Source organism: Danio rerio, chromosome 9 (assembly GCF_049306965.1).
Source record: "Danio rerio strain Tuebingen ecotype United States chromosome 9, GRCz12tu, whole genome shotgun sequence".
NCBI lineage: Eukaryota > Metazoa > Chordata > Actinopteri > Cypriniformes > Danionidae > Danio > Danio rerio.
Genome location: NC_133184.1, coordinates 3,764,957 through 3,790,000, shown reverse-complemented (window position 1 = coordinate 3,790,000; position 25,044 = coordinate 3,764,957). Strand labels below are relative to the sequence as shown.

The 25,044-nt window shown below is 38.2% G+C and overlaps 1 protein-coding gene across 25 annotated transcripts in view; it reads left to right on the top strand.

Moving 5' to 3' along the window:
• myo3b (myosin IIIB) overlaps positions 1-25,044 on the top strand; it is a 214,525-nt gene that overhangs the window by 109,135 nt on the left and 80,346 nt on the right. For 13 of the 25 annotated variants that reach the window (XR_012385108.1, XM_073912422.1, XM_073912412.1 and 10 more), the window contains 5 exons: positions 5,903-5,982; positions 11,657-11,734; positions 12,415-12,620; positions 21,527-21,638; positions 22,902-23,064. Coding sequence is in view for 24 of the 25 variants with exons in the window: in XM_073912422.1 (XP_073768523.1) it covers positions 5,903-5,982; positions 11,657-11,734; positions 12,415-12,620; positions 21,527-21,638; positions 22,902-23,064 (639 nt within the window). In the remaining variant the exon portion in view is untranslated. Of the gene's footprint in view, positions 1-5,902; positions 5,983-6,229; positions 6,251-11,656; positions 11,735-12,414; positions 12,621-21,526; positions 21,639-22,901; positions 23,065-25,044 lie in introns of all 25 variants that reach the window. The other 12 variants (XM_073912420.1, XM_073912414.1, XM_073912427.1 and 9 more) reach the window with 1 other exon arrangement.

Genomic DNA, 25,044 nt, shown 5'->3' with positions numbered 1-25,044 from the left:
CATGCACCCATTTTCCATATTAATTGAAATATATGCAAATGGTACATACAGGGCCTGTGTATCCTTTACAAATATTATTAAGAACATTACATATTCTATTCTAAAACATAGAATTACTTACAAAAGCTAACATGTATTCTAGAATTATATAAATAAATAAATAATGAGGTGATTTATTAAGAAGTGAAATTTTATATTTATTATTTATTAGGAAATGAAAAAAATCATACTTTAATAATAATATTTATTATTATTATTATTATTATTATTATTATTATTATTATTATTATTATTATTATTATTATTATTAAGCAGGATATAGTTTTTTTTTGTTTATATATATATATATATATATATATATATATATATATATATATATATATATATATATATATATATATATATATATACTTTTACAATTTGACACATGCAAACCGCTGCAGAAATGTCCAACCAGCAGGCCAATTTCAAATACAGTACAGATACTTACTAAATAACACACTTAAAAGCATTGACGTATGCTGTTTTTTTTTTTTTTTTTTTTTTTTTTTAAAGCTTGGAGACGTAACAAATTCCGCTTTTAAATAATAGGTCACCTATAGTTTTCGCCATGAGGCTGTTCAAAATGACATCAATATTTCCAAAGCACAATTGTAAACATGAAGATCGCTAAAACTGAACTGTAAAAAAACTTTGAAAGCAAATGACACCTAAGAGAGATGACCTTAATGCTTTATTATTTTTAATCATTCCAAGTTAAAATGTTAGAGTGTTCTAAATGAATTGAGCATGGGGGGATAAGTGGGAATAGAACACAGCCAGGAACTATGTTTCTAACTACAACTCCAGAGGTGTAGTTGCAAGTGCTCAAGTTTGCGACGCAGTTTGCGAATGTGCGTTGAAACGATGAATTTGGGAAACACCAACTCAACAAACTATGTTTGTAACGACGGAACTTGTGACCATAGTTGGCTAACGATGGTTTTCAGAAACGCACCCCAGGCTGGAGGTGGTGGTGGTGTAATGGTGTGGGGGATATTTTCTTGACACACTTTGGGCCCATTAATACCAATTGAGCATCGTGTCAACACCACAGCCTGAGTATTGTTGCTGACCATGTCCATCCCTTTATGACCACAGTGTACCCATCGTCTGATGGCTACTTCCAGCAGGCTTTCTTGAACATGACAATGAGTTCACTGTACTCAAATGGCCTCCACAGTTTGTAGAACTCAATCCAATAGAGAACCACTGGGATGTGGTGGAACAGGAGATTCGCATCATGGATGTGCAGCTGACAAATCTGCAACAACTGTGTGACTTCATCATGTCAATATGGACCAAAATCTGAGGAATATTCCCAGTACCTTGTTGAATCTATGCCACAAAGGATTAAGGCAGTTCTGAAGGCAAAAGTGGGTCCAACCTGGTACTTGTAAGGTGTACCTAATAAACTGTGTTTATGCAGAATGTATATATACTGTACGTGATTATACATAAACGGTGTTAGACCATTTTTTATTTGAAATATTGGTTTGAGACCTTTGGAAGCTGATGTTTCCATTTGGAAATGTACAGAATAAGCCTAACCCCTGGCTCCAGCACCAGCACCCATCTGTCAGTGTGAAAGCATTTCCCATAAACCCATCTTCCAGTGCTGTGTCAGGGTTTAACATTTACCAGCAGCCTACATCTGTAATCTCATTGGCAGGAGCGCGGTTTTGCTGAGCTATAGTAAGATCTGGAGCAACTCAATTAATCCCTGACAAATAGAGCAATTAAACCTGATCTGCTGCGATCGCTGGGAACCATGCGTGCTCATTCACACGAGCCGGTCATTACGAAACAAATGAGAAGAAAAACGATAATTGTTTTCTGGACTTATTGTTTGCTTGTTTGAGTCTGTGACCCTCTCTAATCTGTCATCTGGTGTATTACTGAGGCGCAGACTACAAGAATAACAGATGTTTCATTTCCCTAGATTCCTTCACACACACACAGACGCGCTGTAGCTACAGTTACGCTCCGCGTTTCGGCGGTGGGTATTTTTCTAAAGGTGTGTGGCACATCTGCGCTGCCATTGTTTATTCATGCGCCGGAGCCTTTGAAACGTGCTAAAATGCTTCCCACTCATTATAAAACTCCTGCCACCCATGGATTAGCACTTTGATGTCACCAATCCGGCTTCAAAGGCTCCTTCAGTACCATTAATCAGAGTTTAGTCTCTGAAGACCCAGCCAGGGAAAACATTTGGACATCTTGCGCAGAAACTTTTGAAAAGCTCAGACGGTGCTGCATATGCAACAGTGGGGCTTCATATCCCGAAGACGTGTGTATGTGTTTAAGAGCGAGCAGAAAGAGAGAGAGAGAATGTATTACCAAACAGAGAAAACTGACTTACTGAATGGATTTGACATTGGGATATTATGCGGGGAGCATAGGTCACAAGGTCAACGCTGACTCCCTTGAGACTATCGGTTAAAAATGTTGCTCACACTTTATTTTAATGTACAATTTTCACTATTAACACATGACAATTGTCATTTGCTTTCCATTTATTACACAAACCCCCTCGGTGGACGTCCTCCCACTTTGCTACTACCGGCTGGAGGGCGACAGCTCCTCTGGAATCAGGGTACCCGGCCGTGAGCCCCCCGTCCCTTTCGCTCTCTGCTCTTCTCAGCAGATCGCAGTGACTCTGTAAGTCCTGCGTCTCCTGGCCTTCCCGTCTTGCATCCAGTAAATGGGTGACTCCTCCGTCCCCTCACTGGCGGCAGCCGTCTCTCCAGGTTGTGATGGATGGTGGCAAGCTTCATGCCATGCTGGCCTTGAGCGTCTCAGGAGGCAGATTCTGCTCATTTGACTTGATGGCACCACACCCTTTTCAGCTGTGAAGACTTCCTGGCAGCGTGTTCCTCCTTCCTTTCTGGATTTCGGCACCATTCATTCATTCATTTTCAGCTTATTCACAGCGGAATGAACCGCCAACTCATCCAGCACATGTTTTTACGCAGTGGATGCCCTTCCAGCTGCAACCCATCAATGGGAAAATTTCGGCACCAATGCAATAGGGGTGTCATAGTTAATTGTTTCTGCGATGCAGACGCGGACAATTCGGTATCGGTTCAGTAATAATCATAACCGGTTATTATGTATTGACAACACTTATCTCATATGCGCTATGTCGCCATAGCTTACTTCTGTGAGGAAGGCGAGCGCGAGTATTTACGCTTCAACTACTTAAAAACGCAGAAACTGTGCACAATTTCACTGTGTGTGTTTGCTGTATCAGTCTTTCACGGACACAGCAGAAGCCCCATTTCCCTTCTCCATCTCTCTCTCTCTCTCACTCATTCACTGTGGCTCATTTGACCTGCTGGCGTTACTTTTCCTCTCCTCTCGGCTGTTATACAGTGATACTTCTGGATACAGACACGAGCGCGTGCCTGCAGAGTTTTCTCCACCGTGTCTATCATGGATCAGCTGTGATCGCCCCTGCAGCGTATCAGTGTTACTCATCTGTGAAAATCTCAGCGCTCAAGAGCCAATCGCAGCCTTTTTTGTTGAGGGTGTGACCAATCAAAGGGGTGTAAGAGAACTAGACAAGGATCAGAAAGTGAGCGGGGTATTTATATTTGTTTATATTATTTTCTAAATGCTCGTGTTGTTTAAAGGTACAGTTTATATGTCTGACTTTTTGTATTAAATAACAAAATTGCATTACAAATAGTTTAAAAATATAAATATATTCACACATTTTAATAGAAGAATTCTGCTGTGAAGAAAATATAAAACTGTGCATGAAAAGCATCATCAGTGCACCGAAATATTGAATTGAACCGAATCGGTAGCATGATAATCGTAAACGAACTGTGAGACCAGTGTAGGTTCACAGTTCGCCAATGTAATGATTTGACCTCCGGACCGTCAGAAAAAAGTCAGAAAACCAACGAAATTTAAAGAATTTACTAAAAAAAAAAAAAAACATACGGCAGCTCCTCACAGAGACTACTATCGAACTGAAGACAAACACAACATCCGGGCCTGGACCTCTCTTGTCCTCCTCTGTCGTCACTCCTCCTCTTATAATCCAGAGCTCCTTCGCAAGACTCGTTTTGTTTCCACGGCTCTCGGCCTCGCTCCCTCTGCACAGTCTCATTTATAATAAATGATTCAATAATTTACTTCATTACTAGCTGTATCAGTTTTGAAGAACCATTCATTCATTCATTTTCTTTTCAGCTTAGTCCCTTTGTTAATCCGGGGTCGCCACAGCGGAATAAACCGCCAACTTATCCAGCAGGTTTTTACGCAGCAGATGCCCTTCCAGACGCAACCCATCTCTGGGAAACATCCACACACACCCATTCACACTCATACACTACGGACAATTTAGCCTACCCAATTCACCTGTACTGCATGTCTTTGGACTGTGGGGGAAACCGGAGCACCCAGAGGAAATCCTCGTGAACGCAGGGAGAACATGCAAACTCCTCACAGAAACGCCAACTGACCCAGCCGAGGCTCGAACCAGCGACCTTCTTGCTTCTTGCCATTGCGTCGCCTTTTGAAGAACATTTTCAGTGGCATATTTTTTGATGGTTGTTTGTCACCACCCATTGGTTAAACGATGTAATTGCTGCAACTTTCAACAGCGTCAAGTTGCATCAACAGGGATTTTAGTTATTACAATAAACATCAGTGTTTTCATCTGAACTATAAACAACTCTCCAAGTATTTCTGTCTTATTTGATTGTTTGTAACTTTGTAAATATCTGTAAAATGTAAAACTGAATCTCTTTCTCGCTCATACACAAATTTGAATGCAGCGCATTGAAAGACCAATAAACATATGCAGATCATCATCATCATTTATAATTTAGGTTGTGTGGGTGTTTGAATTGAGGTCCCCATTTTTTAAAGAGGCTAAACAAGTAGTGATAGAAAACACCTTTTAATAACCTAAGACAGCGTTTAGGTGCCTCTGTAACGCCGCTAGTCCTACACCATCCAACCCGCTCCGAGCTGGTATCAAACCGGCGACCTTCCGCATGGGAGTCGGTTGCTCTACCAAGGAGGATAAAGACCATGGCGTCTAGCATCTGTCGCTAGAGCCCCTTTAGGGGTCAGAGGAGTGAGGTTTACCAGCACAGCACTTACTAGCTGGCCTCCGTTACACCTCCGCAACTCCTTTCATCATCATTATATTTTACAGGAAAAAATGTTTTCAATGCTCTCTGCGATCATTACAAATTTATGCTATTAATCCGGGTGGCACGATGGCTCTGTGGTTAGCACAGAAGGTTGCTGGGTCAAATTCCGGCTGGGTCAATTGGCATTTCCGTGGTGCCGTGGTGGGTGCTCCAGTTTCCCTCACATGCGCTAATAGGGAATTGATTAATTAAATTGGCCGTAGTGTATATATGCGTGGGTGAATGCGAGAGTGTATGGGTGTTTCCCACCACTGGGTTGGGCTCAAAGGGCAACCGCTGCGCGAAACGTATGCCGGATTAGTTGTCAATTAAATTCACCCCTGATAAATAAGGGACTAAGCCGAAGGAAAATGAATGAATGAACGAACAAAGTTATTAATCCACTGGTCATTTACATTTTGTGCAGATCCTTTATCAACTGTGACCAGTTACACCCCTAGTTACTATTGTGGTTACTATTGCAAATGTTTATTTATAAGAGTAGAGCAGTCTGGCGTTGAGGCTCTTGATCAAGATCATAGTCTTTGTAATTGAAATCCAGGCTTTTCGTGGATCTCCTCCAGGGTTCAAACATACGTTCTTTTGGCTTGCAAGCCCAGAGCGCTCTTCTACCATGTTGTTTTATTTATTTGTGCTTCAGCCAAGAAGGATTGATGTGCCACTGATGCGTTTCTTCTTTTGCTGAGCAGGTAATCTGGCCACATCCAGAGCAAGAGTGACAGCAGCCTCCAGATCTCTGCCTCCGCAACTCAACAGCGGAAGAAATAAGGTCTGTGCTAGTCTTTACATTCAGAAGGTCATCATACATAAATGCCATTCACTTAACATACGCATGTTGCAATGTAAGCTGAATGAATTTATTGCACCTAGTGATGCTTGTGATGTAGTTATTTTTTCCAATGCATTTGCTCCAGAATCTCTTAAGACTCTTGTGTCTTGTTTTCATTGTAAAATACTCCTGTTCTTCATTGCTCTGTACATTTTCTGTCTGTCTGAACTGTTCTCTCTCCTCTCAGTCTCCTAAATACCTGTTAAAGGTAAGAGGTGTTCTTTATATCTTCTTTCTTATATTCTTCTGTTTCATATTTTCTGAGGTCATTTTATTGCTTTGTTGTGTTTTTTTCTTCTGGTTTAATCGGAACAAAACAATCTATTACTTTCAGTTTTTTAAGGTGTCATACTACACAAAACAATGACGTTTGCTGTTTGTTCAAACGACTTATTTAAAACAGAGAGACTACTGTCGAACTGAAGAAAAACACAACATCCGGGCCTGGACCTCTCTTGTCCTCCTCTGTCGTCACTCCTCCTCTTATAATCCAGAGCTCCTCCGCAAGACTCATTTTGTTTCCACGGCTCTCGGCCTCGCCCCCTCTCCACAGTCTCATTTATAAATGATTCAATAATTTACTTCATTACTAGCTGTATCAGTTTTGAAGAACCATTCATTCATTTATTTCATTTCTTTTCAGCTTAGTCCCTTTATTAATCCGGGGTCGCCACAGCGGAATGAACCGCCAACTTATCCAGCACGTTTTTACGCAGCAGATGCCCTTCCAGCCGCAACCTATCTCTAGGAAACATCCACACACATACTCATTCACACTCATACAGTATGGACATTTAGCCTACCCAATTCACCCAATTTGGACTGTGGGGGAAACCGGAGCACCCGGAGGAAACCCACGCGAATGCAGGGAGAACACGCAAACTCCACACAGAAACGCCAACTGAGCCAGTCGAGGGTCGAACTAGCGACATTTTTGCTGCGAGGCGACAGCACTACTGCGCCACTGTGTCGCCTTTTGAAGAACCATTCAGTGGCAATTTTTTTGATGGTTGTTTGTCGCCACCCATTGGTTAAACTATGTAATTGCTACAACTTTCAACAGCGTCAAGTTGCATCAACAGGGATTTTAATTGTTACCATAAACATCTACATTTACATTTAGTCATTTAGCAGACGCTTTTATCCAAAGCGACTTACAAATGAGGACAAGAAAAGCAATTTACACAATTATAAGAGCAACAATGAATAAGTGCTATAGGCAAGTGTCAGGTCTGTAAAGTCTAAGAAGGAAAGTATTAGTATTTTTTGGGGGGGGTTAGGTTAGTGGTATATCCAGAGAGGCAATTGCAGATTAAACATCAGAGTTTTCATCTGAACTATAAACCGCTCTCCCAGTATTTCTGTCTTTATTACTTTCAGTTTTTTAAGGGGTCATACTACACAAAAAAATGACGTTTGCTGTTTGTTCAAATGACTTATTTAAAATGAGCCGAAACAACTCAATTCTTGAGGTTTTTAGGGGACAACTTAATTGTTTTATGTTCAATCCACTTAATGTTAATAGTTATTTTTAGGACCAAATAATGATGCATCTCATCCTAAAATGTAGTTTATAGTTTCATCAAATTGTCTTTAAAAGGCGAGGCAGTGACGCAGTAGGTAGTGCTGTCGCCTCACAGCAAGAAGGTCGCTGGGTTGCGGGTTCGAACCTCGGCTCAGTTGGTGTTTCTGTGTGGAGTTTGCATGTTTTCCCTGTGTTCGCGTGGGTTTCCTCCGGGTGATCCGGTTTCCCCCACAGTCCAAAGACATGCGGTACTGGTGAATTGGGTTGGCTAAATTGTCCGTAGTGTATGAGTGTGTGTGTGAATGTTTCCCAGAGATGGGTTGCGGCTGGAAGGGCATCCGCGGCGTAAAAACTTTGCTGGATAAGTTGGCGGTTCATTCCGCTGTGGCAACACCGGATTAATAAAGGGACTAAGCCGACAAGAAAATGAATGAATGAATGAATGTCTTTAAAAAGGGAGAACCTGTCCTGGTTGCAAGAAAAAGTGCGAGAGGTTATTTTTGAATTCAACTTCATTCAGTCTTGCACAGTTCGAGGACTTTGTGAAGCTGCACCTACATTAGTTGCTCTTCGCATAAAGGAAAACTCTAGATAATTATTTCTCCCTTCTTTTTCTGTTCCTTGCGTAAGATTAAAACAGTCTCGCTGACTACCTGCTGTATCAGAGAAACATAATTAGATGCCGGCGCACAGAACCCAATTAATCGCTTCCAATTAATATCGCAGATACTTTTAAACTGCTTCACACACAGATGAGATGCGTTACAGAGTTGTGCGCGTGTTAGCAGAAGTGGGACAGATGTCTTGTTAAAACACTGGGTTTGTTGAATTGTGTCTCGGTAATGGTGCTTGTCCAACCCTTCAGTTTCTCCAGCGTTTTCTTCTCGAAGATCACAGACACACACCTGCCTCTCGCACTCAGATGAAATAGAATATTAAGACACACTTTGCTGCTATAGACCTACTCTAAATTATGCATCCCCTTGATAAATTCATGAGGCCTGTTGTAGAAATGGCTGTTATACACATCGTGTCTTGTCCTTGTTAAGATCAGTTGGAAGCTAGAAGTTCATTTTGAAAACATCCTTGCAGCGTTACATCTTTCGTGCTCAGGAGTGTGTGCTGGGATTGTGTATGTTTTAACTCTTGTGTGCAGTTGGGGATGTTTTCATCCAGTTTTGAGGCTTGATTTGGCCACAACTTTCTCTGTGTTTCAGCAAATGGAATGTTTTTTGGTGGCAAATCACATTTTGACACCTATTTTAGGAAAATGCTTTGAAATTTCAACAATACGCTGTAAAAAGTGGAAACTTAAACAAATTACTTTGTCTTGTTACAATTAAATGAATTAAGTTTGACAAACTTAATTTATAACAGTTTTCAGTAATGAATATCATGTTATTTCAGTAATGAAGGTGTAACATGTTTCAGTAAGATATTTATGGCAAGTATTAGTATTGTTCAATATCAATAATGAGCAATACTTGTATTTGCCTCAAAACATTAAAGTATTATTTTTATATTAACAAGGGAAGGGAATTACTTTAATAAAAGTAGTTTTTACTATTATTATTATATTTACAATATTATATTAAATGACTGTACTGTGTGTACTGTTCCATTCTTGTTTTCTAAAATAAATAGCTAAAACCTAAAACTAAAACACCTAAGATAATTAACTTAATTTATTACTGAAAACTGTTATAAATTAAGTTTGTCAAACTTAATTCATTTAATTGTAACAAGTCGAAGTCATTTGTTTAAGTTTTCACTTTTTGCAGTGTACACTTCTGGTAAATTGACTATCCTTTTGTTATGTTGGTGGTTGTTTTTCCCCTATTTACTTCCATTATAACTACATTTTTTAAACGCAAAGCCATGACACCATATAATCATGCATTCTTGATTTTTGGTGGTTTTCCCTGTTAGACAAAGGTCAAATGTGTGATTTTTAATGTTGTGTGTTTTCAGGAGTGTTACAAACCCCTGATGTTAGTCTAGGATTGTGGGGTTTGACATTTATTTAATTAAAATATATTTATATAAACAGTGAATGAGTGGAAAGACAACCAAAGTAATGCCAAAAAAATGTGTGCTTTTATTTACAATCCCAAAGTGAACAACAACAACGAATTAATCAAAAATAAAGAACAAGTAAGTAAGGCAAAAATATAATATTTACAATATATACAACACTGAGACAAATAAAGACGGGAAAAACAAGAGAGCTAGCAGAAGGGACGCGGGCGGCGCTAAAGTAACTAAACTAAATCTAACTCCCTGCGTGATTATTTGGGCCTAATCCCAATTCTACCCCTTAGCCCTACCCCTGTTTACGTGAAGGGGTAGGGATGACCCAATTCCCTTTAGCTTGAAGGCGTAGGGCAGGGGTCGGCAACCCAAAATGTTGAAAGAGCCATATTGGACCAAAAAAACCAAATATGTCTGGAGCCGCAAAAAATGTAAAGCCTTATATAACCTTATAATGAAGGAAGCGCATGCTGTATGTATCTATATTAGCTATATTAGCCTACTATAAAAATGACTAAGTTGGCTAAAAATACATAATGAGCCTTCACGATTAAATAGCCACTGAAATCCGGTGGTTGGTGTTTATTTACACAGCACAGCCTCTGGTCTTTCAGTGGTATTAATTTGATCATTTCTTCTTGCGGCCCATCGGACTTCACATACCTGCGCGTTTAATAGCGGTCACATCACAGGCAATTGAGTATGCGGGCACTGAATTAATGTCCTTGGTTTGCTGATCGGTGATGTTACCTGCCATTTTAATAGCCCTTTCCTTTACTGTCGTAGCGGAGAGAGGTATGTCTTTAATTTTTTGTATTATCTTGGTTTTGAATTCTGCAAATAGGTGTTCTAATATTTTGATGAATGACTCCTTCATGTAGTCGCCATCTGTGAACGGATTTCCATGCTTTATTATCTCCCGGTTTGTTTACAACAGCCACCTGCCTGGCATCCCACCCTGCTGATAGAAACGTGTGTCGCAGGCTATGACGCAAATCTTCGCTAACAGAAATGTTGAAATTAAATATTAATTCTACACACTTTGACAGCATTTGAAAACGTTAAAATGTTTGTCCTCCTATAGAAATCATATTAAACCAAAAAAATATATTAACCTCCCCCATCTTTTTCCATTTTCAAACATTTTTTAAAAAGCTCCAGGGAGCCACAAGGGCAACGAGCCGCGGGTTGCTGACCCCTGGCGTAGGGCTAAGGAGAAGGGCTAGATACCCCTTGAAACAGAGATTTTTCAGGACCACATTCGAAACCAAGGAGTAGGAAAATTTCCCAGATTATTCCATCTACAAGGGCAGCAGGGCTGCACACAGGAGTCAGGAGATGCTCAAATTAGTATTTTTGTCGTTTATTATACATTTTTACAACAAATAAGCATGTTTTAATATTCATAACGGAGTTTGTGTTTTACCGCCATGTTTAAAAAACAAACAAACTCTAAAATAAAAAACTTCACTATCTATGATCCCTAATAATAACTCTTGTATAGCAGTCCTACAACATTCTGACACTCGGTGGCACTCGAATACCCTGTCAGATGAGTCTAATGGCTGGGAATTACCAATTTTACAGTGTCTGCTATGTTGTATGAATATGGCCACGGTGGCCACGGTGTAAATGCACAGCACGGTTACGATCTTATTGCCACATTATATGGCATTTCACTGATCTTCTCTTATAAGGAAAGAGCACATTATTTTGCGGCCACAGCGGGGTGCCCAAATTATTGCATAAGACTGTATTTATACCATATTTATATGTTTTAACTGATTTAATCTAATAGTATTCCATGTTTACAGACATTTAAAAAAACGGACATATTAAATAAAATTAAAAAGTTACATACAGTTAATGATACACTTCATTGTGATTCATTTCTTGAGTGCTTATGCCATCCAGCAGATGAAACAAAGCTCCCAATTTTGGGACTGTTCCCTAAAATGCAGGACAGGTGGTACAGAATAAAACCAGGACTGTAGAAGTACTGTATGTGTGTATTGGCGGTGCAGAAACGCTACAGTAAGTGTGTTTGTGTGTGTTTAGGTGGACACCATGGAAATGATGCGTCACCCTGAAGAAACCACTAACATGAGGAGACAGACAGTGGCGTCTTATTTCAGGGTGAGTCCTCGGCAAGTCACATTGTAGAAAAATGTGCATGTATACAGACGTGGACAAAACTGTTGATACTCTTCCATTGAATAAGCACCTCACACCGTCACTTGCTGCCACAAAGTTAGTGGCTACGCAGGAGATAACGTAAGCTCTACTACCAAAGGAGGAGATGACGCCACGATGTCAAAGCAAATAAAAAGTGATTTTTCTCCACCACAAACCCTTATTACTCAGACAGAATTACACAATATAATACTTTTATTAAAGGAGCCTGCCCAACACCACTGAAATCTATCAATAGCCAACTGTCAGCTTGCCCTGCTGAAAAATCCAGCTTAAACCAGACTAGGCTGGTTGGCTGGTTTAAGCTGGTCGACCAGGCTGGTTTTAGAGGGGTTTTGGCCATTTCCAGGCTGGTTTCCAGTCATTTCCAGCCTGGTCTTAGCTGGTCAGGCTGGGACATGACCAGCTGAAGCCAGCTTGACCAGCCTAGCCAAGCTGGGAGTCCAGCCATAACCAGCTATGTCCAGCTTAAACCAGGCTGGTCAAGCTGGTTTTAGCTGGATTTAGCTGGTCATTTGCCAGCCTGATTTTTCAGCAGGGTGGTGTGTCCCGGTCAGAGACACAAGACTCAAATCTGCCTATAGCATTCAAAAAAATGATTAGGTTTGTGTTTTGTCTTTCAGTACTCTCTTATGGACTTGCTGTCCAAGATGGTGGTCGGGACACCTCATTTCGTGCGCTGTATCAAACCTAATGACGACCGACAGGCTCTGCGCTTCAATAAAGAGCGTGTGATGGTTCAGCTGCGCTACACCGGCATCCTGGAGACCGTCAACATCCGCAGACAGGGCTATTCCCACCGCATCCTCATCCAGGAGTTCGTAAACAGGTATGAAACAGCCACAAAGTAACAGAGCGCTCATCGAATGGGTTGTTTACGCTTGTCCCACGGGGCTCGAGGAGAACAATAAAGATCACACAAAACACAGACTGCTAATGAGAGAGATTAGGAACAACACGACTTCCTGAGAAAAAGACTGACAGTTCACTGAGAGTCGAGTGGAGTTCAGCAGTTGATGCATCATAAAAGCTGATTCCAGTTAAGGGTTGTAGATAAAAAATAAATCTTTTAATTTTGCGGTGCTTGAAAAAAGTGTTGCATGCAGAACTGTTGCAAACAATTAATTTGTGTTGAATTTAAACAATCAAATTAAATTGAATAATGTTCAACTTAATTTGTTTGTTTAAATTCAACACAATTAAATTGTTTACCACCCCTTAACATTAAAAAAATGAGTAAATCCAAGGAATCATCTTTGGATAATTTTTTTCAGTGTACCCAGCAGGCACAGGACGTCAACGTGATGTCAGATTGACCCCAACGTCGTGGGGACGTTGCATTTTGTTTGGAAATGAAAATCAGGTTGACGTCAGAACCCAATGTCAGCTCGATTTTAATGATCAACGTCCAACCTAAAATCAACCAAATATCAACGTCTAATGATGTTACAGCTTGACATTGTGTAGACATTACCACTATGGCGTCTATCAGACGCTGGAATGTGGTTGCCATACCTGATGAATAACTGTCAGCATTTGACGTCAATATGACACTGGTTTAAGATACGTTGTGTCAGGGCGACATGAAGGAATTAAGTTAGCTTATTAGTTTTAGCAAATTAAAGTGGATTAAACATAAAACTATTAAGTTGTCACAAAAAGCCTTAAGAACTTAGTTTTAGCTCATTTTAAATACTGTAAGTAGTTTGAACAAACAGCAAACGCCCTTTTTTAGAGTGTAGATTTAGTTAGTGCCGAAGACAAAAACAAAATAGCTTTTTAAAGATCATGGTCTAAAAAAAATAAAAAATAAAAATAAAAAATAGTACACCCAAATTAATGTTAAGGAAAAAATATTAAATAACGTTTTAATTTAGAGAAATAAAATCAAGGGAAATAAAAAAAAAAAATCTAATTTAGTTTAAATGTATTATCTTTTTAAATCCTAATTAAATTTGGTGACCCAACTCCTATTTTAATGAATTTTATATATATTAACTGCTAAATAAATATAACTCTACTCTTTGAAAAATTCTGGCTTTTTCACAATTGATTTGTGTTGGGATAACAAGATGGGATCAAGTTAGCTTATTAGTTTTAGCAAATTTAGGTGGATTGAACGTAAAACACAAAAAAGCCTCAATAATTGTGGTGTCTCAGTTTATTTTAAATAAGTAGTTCAAACAAATAGCAAATATAATTTTTAAAATCACAGTCCAAAAAATAGTACACCCAAATGAATATGTTGGGGAAGAAATATTAAATGCAACTTTAATTTAAAAGAAAAATCGAGAGAAACGTAAAAAAAAAAATGTAACATTTATTGGTTAAGATTTTGTAGTTTGTAATTTGTTTTGTGATTTTAATTTAAATGTAATATATTTTTATTCCTAATTAAATTTGGTGACCAAACTCTTATTTTAATGAATTTAGCTGTTAAATAAAACTTGATGCGTAAATGCACCGAAATTTATTTTCTTTATTCACTAAGAAATGTACATTTTTAAAATGAGAAATACTCATTTCATATTTTCATTTATGCCGAGCACTATATATATATATATATATATATATATATATATATATATATATATATATATATATATATATATATATATATATATATACTTTAAATTATAATAATATAATTTTCTTATAAATATAATTTATAATATTTAATAAATATAATTTAAGTTTAGAGGAAAAATCAAGCGAAACATGAAGAATATAATATTTAGTTGAAATTTTGTAGTTTGTAATTTGCATTGTAATAAATAATGAAACTGAAATGGATTATCTTTCTATTCTACTTTAATAAAAACTGATTGGTTAAATGCAGCAAATTGTATTATATACAGTATATTCACTTAGTAATGTACATATTTAAAACGGGATATACTAGTGCATAATATATTGTTTTAACATTGATATCGCAATGTGTCACATTTTTCCAATATCGCGCAACTCTAGGATGTGCTATAAATTTATAATTAAATATAACACTACACTCTAAAATATGCTGGGTTCCACACAATCGATTTGTGTTGGGACAACATGAAGGAATTGAGTTAGCTTTTTAGTTTTCACAAATTTAAGTGGATTAAACAGAAAACAAATAAGTTTTAATAAATTGTCCCCCAAAAAAACTTAAGAATAGTGTCGTTTTACTTTAAATAAGTAGCTTGACTATAGCAGCATTTTTTTAAGTGTAAATTTAGAGTGTTCCTTCAATAACATAATTACCTTTAGCTTCATAGCTTCACACAATTTACTTAATTTACCGCAACATAGTAAACATGCCCACTTATTATTTTAGCTTGGTGTTGCTGGTGGACAAGATTTTACACACCTCACCTTTAGGACTGCTTTGAAAGGAACCAGAAAATCTATCTCTCAGATCTCTCAAGATATTTTAATGATAGCAACTTTCTGCTAGAGAAACCTTTGACGTTTTGGACAGAGAAGTAAAGCGTTACCTGATTGTCTGATAAATCAGTGAATATGGGGCCATTGTTGCCTTGTTGTTATTGTCTGGGGGGGCTTTCGGTTTTACTACTTGGCATGAATCTCATAAACGAGTCTCTTGGAAACATCTAAAGCTTGTGGTTGATCCCGGGTATTTACAGCCTCTGAAGAGGAAGATATCAGCCTTTATGTTTAAGAGGGAATACTGCCTTTGATTCCACTTGAACTGCACTCTTTCATAATCGTGCTCCTGATAGCTGCTATGTCTCTGCTAGAAAATACAAAGAGCGCTCCTTCACGACATCAGGGAAGATTTCCCAAAAAGATCCATCTGAATCCATAAAGATCTTGCTTTTTTTATATGGAGCCAGTGTGGACTGCTGCTTTAAATTGGCCACAAATAAAAATGTACTCAAATCTCATAATTATTTAACCAATTTAACTGATTACTAGCCCTAAATTGATCCTGTCCCAACTTTTGTTTCATTTCATTGCGGACAATATGAACACTAAGGGTCCTATCATACACCCGGCGCAATGTGGCGCAAGGCGCGGCGCAATAGTCTTTTGCTACTTTAAGCTCAGCGCAAGGGTCATTTTGAGGTGTTGCGCCACGCTGTTTAAATAGCAAATGAATATGCGCTCAAATGTGCGCCCATAGGCGTTCTGGTCTAGAAAAGCAGGCGTGTTTTGGCACGTTGCTATTTTGAGAAACTGTAAATAGTCTGTTCTTTAGACCTGAACAAAGTCGGTCTATTGTCTGGTCTAGTGCGCCTGGCTTACACACTACACACAAGATGCAATACGCAAATATCTTTAAATATGAAAAAGATATAATAAATTAAGGTTATATATTATAAGGATATATATAAGATATAAATATAAATGATTAAAATATTACAAAACATATTATTTTCTAGCCTACATGAATTTAAATACCACTGCCTTACTTTCTTCATCTCGGGAGGCTTTTTTAGTTCATTCGATTTGCTTTTGTATAATGTTATTATTATTAGCAGTATTATTTATTATATCCATATTTATATTTGTTTTATTAAAAACAAGCTTAGATTTGTCCACCTGCAGGTTTTAGACCATATGGGGCATAGCAGGTGTATTTGGAAATGACTCAGTATTTTGACCACGCTTTGTTATTATTGTTCATTTATTTGTTTGCTGGAAATTAGAACTGAATTTAGAAATAGTTTTGAAACAAATCTTTGCGCTTAACAAACAAAATTAATTATTTATAGGCTAATTGATGTCTGTGCGTTAAGGTTTCCCTATCCACGAGAGCAAAAGTGAATGTGAACTTACTTTACGTCCTGTAAATAGCGAATGCACTTATGGCATGACGCTCTTAAAGGTAATGGGGGATGAGACTCTGATTGGTTTATTCTCAAAACACACCTGTAACTTATTAAGAAAATAAACTCAACCCTTGTAGACCATGCGCCACGGCGCAAAGCGGATTTTCCCGTCCTTAAATTAGCAAAAATGCCTGACACGCCCTGAAAGCGTTTGCGCCTTGCGATTTGCGTTCTTCGCATGGACCGTCAAAATAGAGCCCTAAATATTTTATGTTCTGTCTGGTCAACTTCATTTCATTTATAAATATACATCCTTTCCTGTCATTCAGACCTGCAACACTTTCCAGCAAAGGTTGGGACAGAAGCAGTTTAGGGCTTCAATCAGATAAACTGGTTAAATAATGTGATGTGAAACAGGTGATATCAACAGGTGATTGTAATTATGATTTAGTACAAAAGCAGCATCCAAGAAAGGTTTGCAAACAAACACGTGAGAAAATGATTGAAATGTTTAAAAACAATGTTCCTCAAAGAAAGATAGGAAGACATTAGGATATTTCACCTTCAACAGTCCACAGCACAAATAAAATCTACAAGGAATCTGGAGAAATTTCAGTGCATAAAAGACAAGGGTGCAAGTGTAACCCTGCCCGTCCTACGCCACCCAATCCGCTCCGAACTGGTTTCGAACCGGCGACCTTCCGCATGGGAGTCGGTTGCTCTAACAAGGAGGCTAAAGACCATGGCCTCTAGCATCAGTCGCTAGAGCACCTTTAGAGGTCAGAGGAGTGAGGTTTACCTGCACAGCACTTCACTAGCTGGCTCTGTTACACTCACCCCCCTAAACCTCACTCCCATCCGGGTCACGGCACCAATGTAACTAGTCTTTTGCGTCTCTTCTGCGTTGTGTAAATAAATATTCACTCTGATATATCTTTTATCGATTTTATTATTGTGAAAACAGTTAGAACAGAAAAATGAGCACAGATCTAATCTACCAGCCTCGTGCAATGGCTTCCTCCTACATACTACAATGAATTTCCTTTCTTTTTAGGTAACAGAGGAGGCGCTCTACATGTAAAACAATGAATAAATGTTAACCCCTTCCTTCTCTTTAGTATTTTAATGTATGCAAGTGGAGAGATCCAATATAACCCTGTTACACAAGCCTAAGCTGAGCAACTGTGATCTCAGGTTTCTCACATGACGCTGCATCAAGAATCCTCAATCATCTATAAGCGATATCTCCACATGAGGTCAGGGCTACTTTGGCGAACCTTTGTCCAATTCCACAATATGTAATTACATCCACAAATGCAAAAAAATGCAAATGCAAAACTGTTTAATGCAAGGGTCACCAAACTTGTTCCTGCAGAGTTTGGTGCCAATCCTAATCAAACATACCCGAAGAAGCTAATCAAGGTTTTACTAGGTATACTTGAAACTTCAAGGCAGGAGTGTTGAGGCGAGTTGAAACCCAACTCTGCAGGACAAAGATTGGTGACCCCTGGTTTAATGGGACGTTTAATACGAATTACCAAAAGCATTGGAGGACCCAGCGCGTCGTAAAACAATGCCAAATGAGTACCAGGAGCATCACAAAAGGACAAGAAGTAGTCCTGGTTGAGCGAAGAATGTGTTGGACTACGCAAACAGAACAGTCACAGAGTATTTCATTTTTTATGCGAACTGGCCGGGGAAAATACGGATAATCAGGACACTTCTGTGATCAAAAGGATGACGGGGGGAGAAAAAAGCGGGAGAGAGCCTGAGCCCCTCTGAGCATGGAGAAATTGTCTGGGATGTTTATGTAAAAGAGATGACCTACATGTCCACCATCTCGCGGCCCACGAGAGAAAGAGATGGATGGGTTGAAAGAAAAAGCGCAAGAAAGAGAAAAGTTTACCGATTCCCCAAGCCTCGGAAAAAGTAAATTTGGACCATGAATTTGCTCGCCGCCGAGAAACTTTCAGCCCGATTCTCTCTCCGCCCCTTCAAAGTATGAACCACTTCACCGCTAATTACTCAACCAGAGTCTAATTTAGCATCACTTGTATTCTCAGAGGCTTAATGACCTATTATTGATGAGATTATGGGCTTCTTTCAGTACTGTCAAAACACATAGATAATAAACCTGCGGTGTGAGTTTGCCGGGAGCTCTAGGGAGCGCTGGAGGAGGTGAGTATATTCAACATGGAGGGCTTTGATCTCTCTAACTGTCTGTCTGTCTGTCTTTTCCCCTTCTTTTCATGAAGCCCAAGAGCTCCAGCTAATTAAATCTAATAACATTCCTGCAGTCCAACAGGAACACCCGGAATAATGTCATTTTGACTGCATAACTGATGAGGTCTGGATTTGGAGTCAGGAGAGGGGTTTTTTTCTTCCCAGGATATCATAATCATTATTACCATTGAACCTCTGTAAAATGTAGCAAGAATTCTGGTCATAAATCTAAATATTTCATATAATAATACTCACCATCTTTTGGATTAGTCCCTGATTTTCAGGAGTCGCTACAATGGAATGAACCAATTATTCTGGCAAATGTTCTACATGGCGGATGCCCTTCCAGCTGCAACCTAGCACTGGAAAACAGACAAATTTAATAGATATTATATTTTATATACTGTATATATGTCTAGGCAGTGACGCAGTAGGTAGTGCTGTCGCCTCACAGCAAGAAGGTCGCTGGGTCACTGGTTCGAGCCTCGGCTCAGTTGGCATTTCTGTGTGGAGTTTGCATGTTCTCCCGGTGTTCGCGTGGGTTTCCTCCGGGTGCTCGGGTTTCCCCCACAGTCCAAAGACATGCAGTACAGGTGAATTGGGTGGGCTAAATTGTCCGTAGTGCATGAGTGTGTGTGTGAATGTAAGTGTGGATGTTTCCCAGAGATGGGTTGCGGCTGGAAGGGCATCCGCTGCGTAAAAACTTGCTGGATAAGTTGGCGGTTCATTCTGCTGTGGCGACCCCGGATTAATAAAGGGACTAAGCCCTCTAGGAACAAGGTTGGTGACCACTTTATTTCTGAAAATAATATTTACTTGGTGTTCTGTGGTGTTGTTTTTTATTAACCCATGCCACAATCCCCAAGTCTGTAATATACATGATGTAAAGTAGCTAAAATAATTGTTTTGCCCATTTTTATTGTTCTTCGGCCATAACAATGGTCAAAAACCACTTGAACAGTGTTTTATATATATATATATATATATATATATATATATATATATATATATATATATATATATATATATATATATATATATATATATATCTGCTGACCTATGTTCTTACAATATCCCAATAGTAAACTTTAATTCATGAGACTTAGTGAGACGGTGCTGTGTGTTCATGCTGAGATGTCACACACCCTCCAATTCCCAATTGGTTTTATAGAAAACTATGTTTGACTGTTTGACGCTGCCTTGTGAATGAATTGAGTTGGTTAGTCTTTGATATTCAACAGGTTTAGTTTCTGTCAGCTTTGCGTTTCTGACTGATTGACGCATACCTGTCAACATTGGAATGTGAAAATAAGGGATATGCCCACCATAATAAGGGATTCCCCCAACACCCCCCACACCCCTCCCTTCAAATAATCCCCAAATTGCTAAATGTGTTCATTTGGAGCTGTTTCATTGTAAATAAACAGTTAAATGGTCAGTTATATGTTTTAAAATTAATATTAGCAAAAGAAAAATAAATATTTACATTATAAGCAAACACATTAGCAAACAGTTCAGCTTATTAAAATGAATAGCTATTATATTAAAATAGAATCAAGCTATCAATCTCATCATCCGTTTCTCCACTGTATAACTTACACATTCTGATTAAAGAGCAACGAACGAATCTCTCATTTATTATATTTATATTAATATTAATATTAATATTAATATATTAAGATTTTTTATTACATTAAATAATAAAAAGTTATCACTTTGAAAATGCACACATCTAACGTTAAAGTGAAAGCATTCGACTGCTTTTTAAAACTTTTTATGCTCATTTAAGACGAAATTAGTTGTGTTTGGGAAAAAAACCCACCAAGATCGACATGTTTCTGTTATTATTATTAATTATGTGTGTATGTGTGCTTAAACACGCACCCAAAAGCCAGACTTTCTCTCCGCTTCAAATCGCGAGTATAGAATCCGTTTGGCAAACAACGTCTATTTATCACTATGGAGCACGTCAGCTGACAGTCACGCACTATTATATGACTGTTTAGAGGACTGTATAGGATGGGCGACGGCAGCTGTAATCAAAAGGAAATGGAATCACGTCGTGTTTAATATTTATTTATAAGAGTTTTCATTCCTAAACTAAGCAAAAGCACTGAAAGCTTATGTTTTAGAGCAAGGGGCGACCCCTGGTGGTTCGGTGGTATGTGTTGTGTATAGGGAGGATTGGTTGTTCAGAGAAAGACTGAAAATACCGGAGAAATACGGGAAAATACCTTTACGGGATGATAGCAGAATAGAACAGTAAAATATGGAAGAATCCCGGGAAAAACGGGAGGGTTGACAGGTATATTGACGTCATATGGTGACTGAATAATGTGCAGGTTAGTGTATGCTCCATCAGCTTCGCTCAGCATATTGTGTTTCTGTCAGCTTTGCCTTTAATTAAAGAATTAATAAACTATTATGGCTCAAAACAACAGTTTGTGTCCACGTTTTATCAGTTGTGGCAAGTATAGCTGTGTAATAAGTAGGATAAAGTACATCCAGGATAGTTGTTTCCCACAGAATAAAGCCCTTCAGTCTTAAACAACAGTGCTCAGCTTCATGTTGTGCTTTATTCTACTCTAAAAACTTATTGGGTACTTTATCCCTTATATATTTACGTTAAAGCATTTAAAAACCAATGATGGTATAATATAGCGAATCATGTATAATATGATCAGTTTTTCTAACTTCTGACTTGTGACGTGAGTCTGGTTATTTTGTTTTCCTGTAGGTATTACTATCTGGCCTTTCGAGCTCATCAGATGCCAGAGGGAAGTAAAGAGAACGCCATTATTATATTGCAGAAGGCCAAACTAGACTACTGGGTAGTGGGCAACACAAAGGTAGAGTTATCGTCATTATTTTGACATCCATGCTTTATTTTTCTGTCTCCTTTGTTTGTATCAGTGTTGTTCTGTTTATCTGGATTGTTCACAAAACTGCAAAACTAAATACTACTATGAAAATGTATCCTCTTTGGCAGTGGTCCCTAACCTTTTTATTATCGCAGACCGGTCTCAACGCTTGGCAATTTTGGGGAGTTGGAATTTAGCAGTGTTGTACATTCATTGCCGGGCGACCATCAACCGTTTTCTCAGAGAATGACAAGCTGACAAAACATTGCTGCAACTCTGATATAAACTTTATTCATGGGGAAAATGAAAAAGCACTGCACTGTTTGGGTGTTCTGTATTTGTCTGAGATAATTAGTCTTCCGAAATGTGTATATTTCATACAAAGTATGAAGCTGATTGGTTAGTTCTTGTCACTTGACTTGTGGTGCAAGATGTTTTCAACTGGGTGCACATAGTAGGTGCAAGCGCATTACTCCTAATATGCTCGCAAGCTGCACGCCTCCATTGGAAATAACAAACTTGCGCACAGAGAAGTCGAGATATGCGAACGGCCCCTACAGCAGTTCAGCTTTTTGCGCAGACATTCTGAATTCACCTGATTTCAGACCATATTACTCTGCAGCTCAAGACTGGTTACTTACGGAAGCTAAGCAGGGCTGAGCCTGGTCAGTTCCTGGATGGGAGACCACATAGGAAAACTAGGATGCTGTTGAAAGAGGTGTTAGTGAGGCCTGCAGGGGCCGCTCAACCTGCGGTCTGTATGAGTCCTAATGCCCTAGTAAAGTGAAAGGGGCACTATACTGTCAGTGGGCGCCATCTTTCGAATGAGATGTTAAACCAAGGTCCTGACTCTCTGTGGTCATTAAAAATCCCATGGCACTTAAAGTGTAGGGGTGTAACTCTGATCCCCTGGCCAAATTGCTTCCATCGGCTCTTACCGGCCTCCCAATCATCCCCATCCACTAAATTGTCCCTATCACTATCTCTCCACTCCAACTATAGCTGGTGTATGGTTCATTTTCCTTCAGCTTAGTTCCTTATTTATCAGGGGTTGCCACAGCAGAATAAACCGCCAACTATTTCACTATTTACACAGTGAATGCCCTTCCAACTGCAACCCATTGCTGGGAAACAATGTAAAATTATTAATTATTTCCTAATTTTTTCAGTCAGTACCCTCTTGATTGTGAATATTTGTTCTGAGGGACACATGATGACAGTGTGTTTATCGTGAGGTATGATCTTGCGCAGGTGTTTCTGAAGTATTATCACGTGGAGCAGCTCAATCTGATGTTGCGGGAAGTGATCGCTCGAGTGGTGTTGATGCAAGCCTACACCAAGGGCTGGCTGGGCGCTCGACGCTACCGCAGAGAGAGAGAGAAACGCCGCAATGGGGCAGTCGTCATACAGTCAGGTGATTAAAACCTAGACCTGATCTCACAAGGACACGTAAATATTTTACGTTTTGTCCATTTAGTGGCTTATTCGTACGTAAGTTCAATCTTACGAAAATGTACGATTTTAAAAAGGAGGTGTGGTAATAAACCCTACCCCTAAACCAACCATAATTGGAAGATAAGTGAATTGTACTAAATTGTATGAATGCGATTCATACGAATTAGCCACTAAATCGAATAGTTACAAATTGCTGTGGGATAGCGTTAGCCTATTACAATTAAGAATTTTTTCTTGTGTGATATATTGTCACAAAATTGTTGCGATAAGCGATATTATTGTCATTTTGAAATCATTTTATGCCTATAATTTAACAATGATTATTCAGTAGCATAGTAATGCAAATAACCACAAACACTTTTTAAGAGACTAACGCTTTTCCATTCGTAATGTTGTTTAGATTGTGTAATCTGATGTAATTTTAAATGTTTAATTATTAACTTTGACATCGATTAGGTAAAAAGTAAATGTCTTATTAAAATGGCTTTAATGTTATTAGTGAATTACTAAATATATATCGCAATATAAAAAAAATACTGAGGTCATGTCCACATATTGCATGATAAGTTAATATTATGATTATTGTGACTAACCTATGAAAACGCAATAAAGAAAGAATAATGAAATAACTCACAGCCAGAGAGATTCACAATATCTGATGTTTCTTGATCATATGGAATGATTGAAAATTGCCATAAAAGGATATTGACAGTTTGAAAGGAGCTATAGAAGGATGTCGAATTGCGCAAGTCATTGTAGATTAATGTTTTGTTTAGTAAATAAAAAAAAATAAAAATAAATACTGCTTAAAGGGGCTAATAATATTGACCTTAAAATGGTTTTAATTTTTTCATCAATATATAATAAATTTAAACTATATATAAATATAATATATTTATTTATTCATTTATGCTTTTATTCTAGCCGAAATAAAGCAAATTTCAAAAAAGCAAATATTTTATTATATATATATATATATATATATATATATATATATATATATATATATATATATATATATATATATATATATACATATATATATATATATATATATATATATATATATATATATATATATATATATATATATATATATATATATTATAGAAAATCAAGTGTCAGATGTGAAAGTATGTAAAACATAAACACCACTATGAATGTATTAAAATACTAAATACTAATTTGTGCATCTCTTGACCTCCGTTTGCACACATACTGCCATTCCAGACATTTATTCTGGGATGTTTTCGCACCCCTTGGTTTTGAGTGTGGTTCGAGTTATGCATAAATGTCCATTAAACACTTATACGCAGCAGTCTACATGTGTTTGTTGCCTCATTACAAACATACGCGGCAAATTTTACAATATACACGTTAAACTAATACAAGATACAGTTAAACAGATCTTGTGCCTTTTCAAGATTGTGCTGACTAAGCTTATAATCCTGTGGCCAATCAAATGCTGCCTGGGCATGCATATAAACGATCCTATTCTGATTGGCCTGTTATTAATCAGGAATTTACATTCACAGGATTTATATCATGGATATATACACTAGATATGGCATAGGGACCCTGAGCATGCGTCAATAGCACCGCCACATTGGTACAGGGCTCCCAGGACAAGTGTCATTCAACCGCACTAGTCAAGACAGTGTTATTACGTGAAGATGCGGGACTTTAGCGATGTCTACGGGTGTAGTAACGATCAAACAAAGAAAACAAAGCACAAAGGCAGAACATTTCATAGGTAATATTAAGTTTTTTCTGTTTTTGTATGTTCTGACTTTTTGTTCTAATCAGGTAACGTTATTGATGATAATACAGTCACTTACTGCATTCACCATAAGGCAACTCGCTCTAAACACTCGGCTTATGCTAATTTTGTTTGATAAAATCAGCAAACAATGCAAAAGAAATATGACAACGAGATGCT